Source organism: Fukomys damarensis, unplaced genomic scaffold (genome assembly GCF_012274545.1).
Source record: "Fukomys damarensis isolate Sample0158 unplaced genomic scaffold, DMR_v1.0_HiC HiC_scaffold_27, whole genome shotgun sequence".
In the NCBI taxonomy this organism is placed as follows: Eukaryota; Metazoa; Chordata; class Mammalia; order Rodentia; family Bathyergidae; genus Fukomys; species Fukomys damarensis.
This window is the reverse complement of record NW_022900939.1, coordinates 14,281,979-14,289,312: the sequence shown is the minus strand read 5'-3', so window position 1 is coordinate 14,289,312 and position 7,334 is coordinate 14,281,979. Positions and strand designations below refer to the sequence as shown.

At 48.5% G+C, this 7,334-nt stretch overlaps 1 protein-coding gene across 1 annotated transcript in view; it reads left to right on the top strand.

The window, feature by feature from the left end:
* Positions 1–236: 236 nt before the first annotated feature.
* The window catches only part of Ldlrad3 (low density lipoprotein receptor class A domain containing 3), a 232,480-nt gene continuing 225,382 nt past the window's right edge, over positions 237–7,334 (top strand). Inside the window, exon 1 of the mRNA XM_010612564.3 lies at positions 237–331. Within this exon, the coding sequence (XP_010610866.1) occupies positions 280–331 (52 nt within the window). The 5' untranslated portion in view covers positions 237–279. The remainder of the gene's footprint in view (positions 332–7,334) is intronic.

The following is a 7,334-nucleotide window of genomic DNA, read 5'->3' as shown; positions in this document are numbered from 1 at the left end:
GAGGAAGCCCTCACTTCAAATGAGATTAGAGAGGTGCATAAAATATGGGAAACAGTGCAAAATTTTGTAGAAAACCAGCACCTGAATAAGGCTCGGCAGTATGGGTGATATATATCTGTTTAATGACAGTGCAGTGTATTATTTCCACAAAATCCTCAAAAAGAAGCAAAACTAAGTCTCATAGGATAGGTTCCTTGTTAAAGTTGCATGAAAAGAGAAAGATTCCATTGAGCCAGTAGAGAGCTGTGATTTTGTTAGTGGTAGTAAAAATCGTCCCACATGAAACCCTCCTGTGTCATGTCCTTCACACTAGCCAGGAAGGATTTCAAAGGTAAGTGCTGGCAAAGTTATTTATTTTTCTTTATATTTTGCATTTTCTTTACTATTTTGTATTATATCACAGTATTGCCATCATGAATATTTTGGGGTTATGGAACAAATCATCTGAGTTCCCGTTATTTCTTGTGGGGAGATTCACCTTGATGTACAAGTGCTTTGGATTACAAGCATTTTTCTGGAACAAATTATATTCACAGGCTGTTACTGTATATTCAAGTAACTTTTCCCTCCTTTCGAAAGTCCCCATGGCTTTGGAGTTTGCATTTGTTACTGTCTGAGTTAGGATGCACAGGGCTGATGCTCAGTGAGATTCTGGACGCAGAGACCGGGGAATTCCTGCGTATATCATGGTTTCGCTACTTATTCAAACAGTTCACCTCAGTCTGTTTTTGTTTCTACAGAAAGTCCCCTTTTCTAGCTTAAATTTTGGACCGAGGAGAGCACAGCCAGCCACCCACCCTGTGGATCTGTCGAGAGGACAGAGAGGCTGCTCATAATATCCCACGTGCTGATTCCAGTGGACTTGGGGGCTGAGCAGCTGCTTCTGGGAGGCTTGGGAAACATTTTGAGCTCCTCCGAGCTGCTCCCCACGAACGAGTTCTTACTGTGGACCTTAGAGCCTCAGCGGTTTGGAAAGAGAAATGCTCTTTCTCTAAGTACATTTAGGGGAAGATACACCAACGGTTCCCTTTTTGGTTTAAATTTCATGTATTGTGAGGTGGAGGATGGGAGCAGAATTGAAAGAGATTAATACAGTATCTCTTAGAACTTGAGTTGGGTGCATGTATAGGAAGCCATAAAAAGGACTTTTAGTGGATTAAGAACCCACCTTGGGTGGGGAGGACACAGGTGGTAAAAGATCAACTTTGTAAAATAAACAGTAATGCCACGTGGAAGTAGTGATCTGAGGGAAGAAATGGACCTAATGTAATGAGTCAACCTAATAATCCAAAGATTAGAAGAGAGCATAGTAAAATGGTGTATTTGTCAAGGAATCAGAACTGTGGATCAAGGAGTGTCAGGCCCCAAGGATGATGGCCCATTGGACTTGATTTTTACTTACTCTTCACTAACATTGCTTGAGGGGTGTGTGTGTGTGTGTGTGTGTGTGTGTGTGTGTGTGTGTGTGTGTGTGTACTCACATAAAATTACAAGTCTTAGACCTAGAAGAAATTCATCATGAGACACACAGAGGTCTTCATACTGTGTGTGTTTACCATCTGTTTTAAAATGATGTGTCTGGGATTGTATCGCTGATTTTCTACAGTGATCACTTACTGTTCCCTTAATTGTAAGGTCACGTGGAAGGTGTGGCTGGGTATGCAGGGTTTTCCCCTGGCCTTAGGTAATCAGGTGCTTGTCAAGAGAGGAAAAATGTTCATGGTGTAGGTCTCCTAGTAGGGTACTGTAAAGTAATGCTGAGTGGGTTGGAATTTCCAGGATGGCAGGTGGAGCCCAAGGCTGAGAATGTGTGCAGTGTGTTTGGGGAGCCCGGTACATGAGTTTGGCAGGAGTCTCACAGAGCAGTGCAAGGTAAAACTAGAAAGAGGAGGTACTCTGCTGTGAGTACGGCTACTAACAGTGTGTTCCTAATTATTAGGCACTTAATTTTGTTCCAGGCCTAGGGGAAATGCTTTACACATTTGATTTATCAAATTCTCTCACGATTCCTAAGGAGAGGTGACTACAACGATCACGGCGTGACCCAGAGGGAGGCCAAGGCTCATAAAAACTCGCAACTTCTGGGACTTGGGCAAGGGCTGGGCTGCCAGCTTTCGGCTTTCCCAGCTGCCAGCCCTGCCTGTGGGGAGGATGGGTAGGACTGAGGCGGGCTGAGGTTGGGTGCTGGGTCAAGGGCATCGGGAAGCCTCTGCCCTCTGTCTTCAGACCTGGGTTGGCTTCCTCTGGGGAGGCTCTCTGTGTGACAAGGGCCAGACCGGGGCTGTCAGATGCAGGCTGGTGACCTTTGGGAGCAGTTTTATTTGACTAGTGCAAGCAGAAGATGCATTTTTTAAAAACTCTGAGAAATTGAGCTGGGGAGGAAGAGGAGGCAGCTAAGTGAAACTGACTCCTGTAGCCTGGCACACTTGGATTTTGTGGACTGGTAAAATGAAAATCAAAGAAGGCAAAAAATGGTGCTCACGTTGAGTCACTTACTTTATTTGATTGTGTTTGAGACAATGAATACAATTATCTACTATTATATAATCCTCATTTTGTAAAAAGGAAACACATGTTAATACAGAAAGGTAGCAGTAGCTCATACTCAGAATAAAGGATGGACCTTTGAATAGAACAAGTTCATTTCAAAAAGAATTGTTCCTTCCCTTTCTGCTCTTCTTGCTGACCAGTGAAGGCATCCTCATGACCCACTATGTTCTCGTTCTGCACATTTTGGCTTTGAGGTAGAGACTGTTTCCAGCCCAAGCTAACTGGGCGAGAGGAGAGGGTGGGAGAGCGTGGGTACTTGGTGTTCAGGTGTGTGGGTAGTCCGGATTGGAGGAGTGATTTTGTAGGGCAAGGAGCCTAACTGTGCAGGGGAGTGGGGGAGGCCTTTGTGAATTTAGAATGGGTGACACACGCCGGGGTGGATGGAAAATTTAATTACCACCTCCCAGCTGAGCATTAGGAGGGAGACAACACTGAATCCTCACCCAGAGTCTTGGGGGTGGAGACACGATTGAATTCATCTCACAGATTTGGAAGCGAGAGCTTGAGGAGTCCAGGGCACCTGATCTCGCATCCAGGTTGCAGAACTGGGGTTCTTGTCCCTAATCTGTGGATGGCACTGGTGTGCTGTTCTAGAACCTTTTCAGCAGCTTCCTGATGCTTGAGTGTAGCAGCAGTGACGTGCCAGGCGCCTTGACATGTGCTCCCTTTGCTTGAGCCCGTGTACTTGGTTGTCGTTGCCATCATCAGTACGGTATTTATTTTCTAACGCTGCTCTCAGCATATGGTGACTGGCTGATGGATTGGACTCTGTGACATACAGCAGGCTGCTGACTGGTACAGGTCTCTGGTCTGCTAGGCCCTGGCCTGCACAGTGGAAGGTGAGGGGCCCGTGAGTGATTGAAGCTTCCTCTGTGTTTACAGCCCTCCCTGGAGCTCAAGTGACCGCTTCGGATCAGAGCCTGTATTAGATCCTCCTCGGAGTGCGGCTCCTCCTGTGAACTGTGTGGCTGGGCATCTCTCTAGGTTGTGCGCTCCTTTGAATCTCCTACCCCTCCCCATTGAAAAATTGCCGTCCACAGAGCCTGTTCCTGGTGCCCAAAAGGCTGGGTCTGCTGGTGTGCAGATCATTGTTTTAGGAACCCTCCTTCCCTGAATATTCCCGAGTACATCCCAACTCCCCATCACTGCAGGATCTCACACCCGGGTCTCCACTGTGGAGCACCTCACCAAAGGGTGAAACCGGGACTGCTCTTGGTTTGTCCCCCTCAGGAAACCAAGGCTTGGAGACAGAGGCCTTTCCAGTGCTCAGAAGTAGCCAGGCTGCCAGCGCTGGCCCCCGCCTCCCCAGTCCTGGTTCTTCCCGGCACCCACCCTGATGCTCTTCTGCTCACACTGCCATGAGCCCCCGGGGGCGTCTCTGAAGACTCATAATGGAATCTTTGAACAGCTGCCCAAGGACAGTTTTCAGATTTTCAGCCATTTCTCTCCTTTAATGGAAACTCTGACAAACTAGTTGGTTAATGGGCCCCGGTTCTCCCAGGCCACTTAACTTCCTAATTTTCCAGCATTATCCGTGGAGAAAATCCTCTCTGTAGAAGCTTATGACTTAATGAGCTCAGTCAAAGGTGTCCTGGAGTTGTGGGCAGCAGCTTTGATCTTGTGGTAGGAGTTTGGGTTTGCAGCGTGGGGGACCAGGAAAAAGCTCCACCCATGATTTATTAATCACTTCCTTGGTTGGGCATCTCCCTGGCTCCCCGGGGTGGGGGCAGCATGGAGGCTGCTCAGGATCAGCTTCAGTCTGGGCTTTCTGTCTCCATGGGGCTCGAGCTGCTTCCACATCTTTGTTTCTGGAAGATTTTGCTCTGGCAGGCAGCCCGGTGGTGGAAGCAGAGGTGCACACCTCGTGTAAACCCTCTTCTGCGTTCAGGGTCCCTCGTGGGGCTCCTTTGTGGTACAACCAGCTCCTCCGAGCAGGCGGCGTGTGGGGCCCACTTGCATGAGCCAAGGATTTGCAGAGACCCTGCTGATAAAATATATGCATCATTGACTTGGTACTGAGGCCAGGTTTGTTTGTTAAAAAAAAAAAAATCTTAATGCATCAGCCATGAGCTTGCTGGCTTGGTAACTTGTGCTTCCTTGCTTGTGGTTTTTGTTTTTATGAGGCGCAAAGAGGCTAAGCCTGATCTCCTGGGCAAGAAGCTGCTGTGTAACAGAAAACTAGTCTGTGTGTGGTAAGTGGCTAATGGAGCTCTGCGTGCCCCCGGCAGTGTTCTCTGTGCTTTGTGGTCACAATCTCTTTGATCCTCTCATAGGCTTCCAAGTACAGGTACTAGTTTGAATTGTGTGTCCCCAAAATGTTATGTCCGAGCCCTAGCCCGTGCTGCCTGTGAGTATGACCTTATTTAGGCGCAAGGCCTCTGCAGGTGTAATTAGTTAAGATGGTTGTATTGGATAAAGGGTGGACCTAATTCCAGTGACCGCAGCTCTTTCGGTGAGAAGGGACACACAGACACACACAGAGGGAACATGGCTATGTGCAGACATGGGCAGACATTGGCACAAAGGACACAGAAGCCAAGGATTGCCAACAACTACCAGAAGCTAGGGAGGAAGGGAAGGATTCTTTCCAGTGTTGATAGATGTCTGTTGTCTTAAGCCAGTGGGCTGGCAGTAATTTGTTACATATGGCAGCCCTTGGAAATAATACAGCAGGAATTACTTGAAGGGCATTAACCCCATCTTCCAGATGAGCAAACCAAAGCTGGGAAATGTTAAGGATCTTGCTCAGGTCCTAGTGGAGACAGATGGATTGGGAGTTTCTGGATGGCGCTCTCTAGTACATGCACTCATTCTCACTTCTGAGCAAGCGAAGCGTAGAATTTCTGGTGCCTGTTACCTAGGACACCCCTGTGTGAGTGGTGCCCTGTGGTACCTTGGCTTCACATCTGAAGTATCCTGGAATGTCCTGGGGGAGCATTTGCTTTTGCTGAGAAGACAAGGACTTGGTGCTTTTTCTTTAGCAGATCTAGGTACCGGGTGGTGGAGATTTGATGCCATCTCCTCCCCTTCAGGGAGGTTGGTGGGTGATCGAAACCCAAGAACTGTCCTTCAGACTGGTTAGACAGCCCACCACAGATCTGTGTGTATTTGGAAAAGAGATGATAACAAACGAAGCCATTTCTTCCTGACCTCTCTAACCCTGTATGTGACCCGCGTGCATCTGAACTTTCCCTTCACCAGTTCACCGATGCCAAGGTGGGAGAGTCAGGAGGAGTCAGGGGCCCTGTTTGGAAAGGGCATTATCCCACGGGTCACCGGCAGTGGATTTTATTGAGAGGAGTGACATGATCTGCTGGACATTGCTGTGGGCTGAACTGTGTCCCTTCCAATTTATATGTTGAAGCCCTAATGCCTACCTACCTCAGAATGTGATCGGAGCTAGAGCCTTTAAAGAGGTAATTACGGTAAAAAGCGAGGTCATGGGTTGGGCCCCACATCCATCATGACTGGTGCCCTTGGGTGAAGAGGAGATTTAGGCATGTGGAGATAATGAGGTGCTCTCCCACGAAGCAAAGGTCCTATGAGGACACAGCAAAAAGGCAGACATCTGCAAGTCAAGGAGAGTCCTCAGGAGAAGCCAGCTCTGCCAGCATCTTGATCTTGGACTTGCAGACTGAGAAAATAAACTTCTTTTGTTTGGGTCACCCCGTCTATTGGTGTTTTGTAATGGCCTCCCGGGGGAAGCACCACAGACACTTAAAAGATGGATCTGGAAGCAGAGGGAACAGTGGATATAGGGGAGTGGTATTGTGGGGTTTCAGAGCAGCTGGGGACTGGCAGGGCAGAGTCAAAGGTGGCCTGGGTGCTGCAGAGATGGGGAAACAGGGACAGGGTACAGAATGATACAGGGTGGAACTGACAGGCGTTACCTTATCCGGATGAGGGGAAGGATCCAGGAAGACCCTGGTGTTCTGCCTGAGGGGTGGTGGCTCCATTCAATGGGTGTCAGGTATGCTGCTGGAACCCTGGGCCTGGCGGAGGAGGAGTTGGAGTTGTTGGTGAGAAGATGTCCCAGGTGCAGCTGGATTTTATACCCAGGGCTCAGGCAAGAGACCTGACAGGGATGAAGATCTGGAAAATGTCAGCCTCTACATGACGGGAGATCCAAGGCACTAGTGAGAGGATACCACCAAGGGAGACAGGTGAACTCTGTTGAGCACAGCACAGCTCCAGCTGATCAGCCAAGGCACCAGCAGAGGAGATTAAGAAGGAGGATGACTGGAGCGCACTGAGAGACCACAGGCGAGGGTGTTTCCAAATAGCATCAGGACACCAGCTGCAGGCATCTCAGTGGGCTGGGAATCCTCAGCAAGGGCTGTGGGGGTTCACAGGGGACAGAAGGGGGACAGAGAAGCCGCTAAACATTCTTTTGATGGTTGTTTCTGAAATTGGTATAAGGGTATAATGGCACAAAATTTGAAAGAGAATACAGGGGAGAAGTCTTTCCTTCTCACCCCTGCAGTTTCCCTGCCCAGTTCACCACTTACCCTTCTCCAGCACAGAGGAAACCAGCCCTCAGATGCGTGTGCCTGAATCTAGAGGGAGCTGTTTCAGTAAGAGCCTGTGTGGGGGCGGCTAGAGAGCTGGATTTAACTTCTTTCCAGAATTCTTAGCATAGCATGTGCGTGCTTCTGTAATTTGTATTTATTAATTTGAATTTGTATTGTTCTGAAAAAAGAAACACAACCAGATGGTTCAGTATTTAAAATGTACCCAAAGGCTCATCCTGAAAAACGCTGTTTCACTCTGGACCCCCCCCCCCC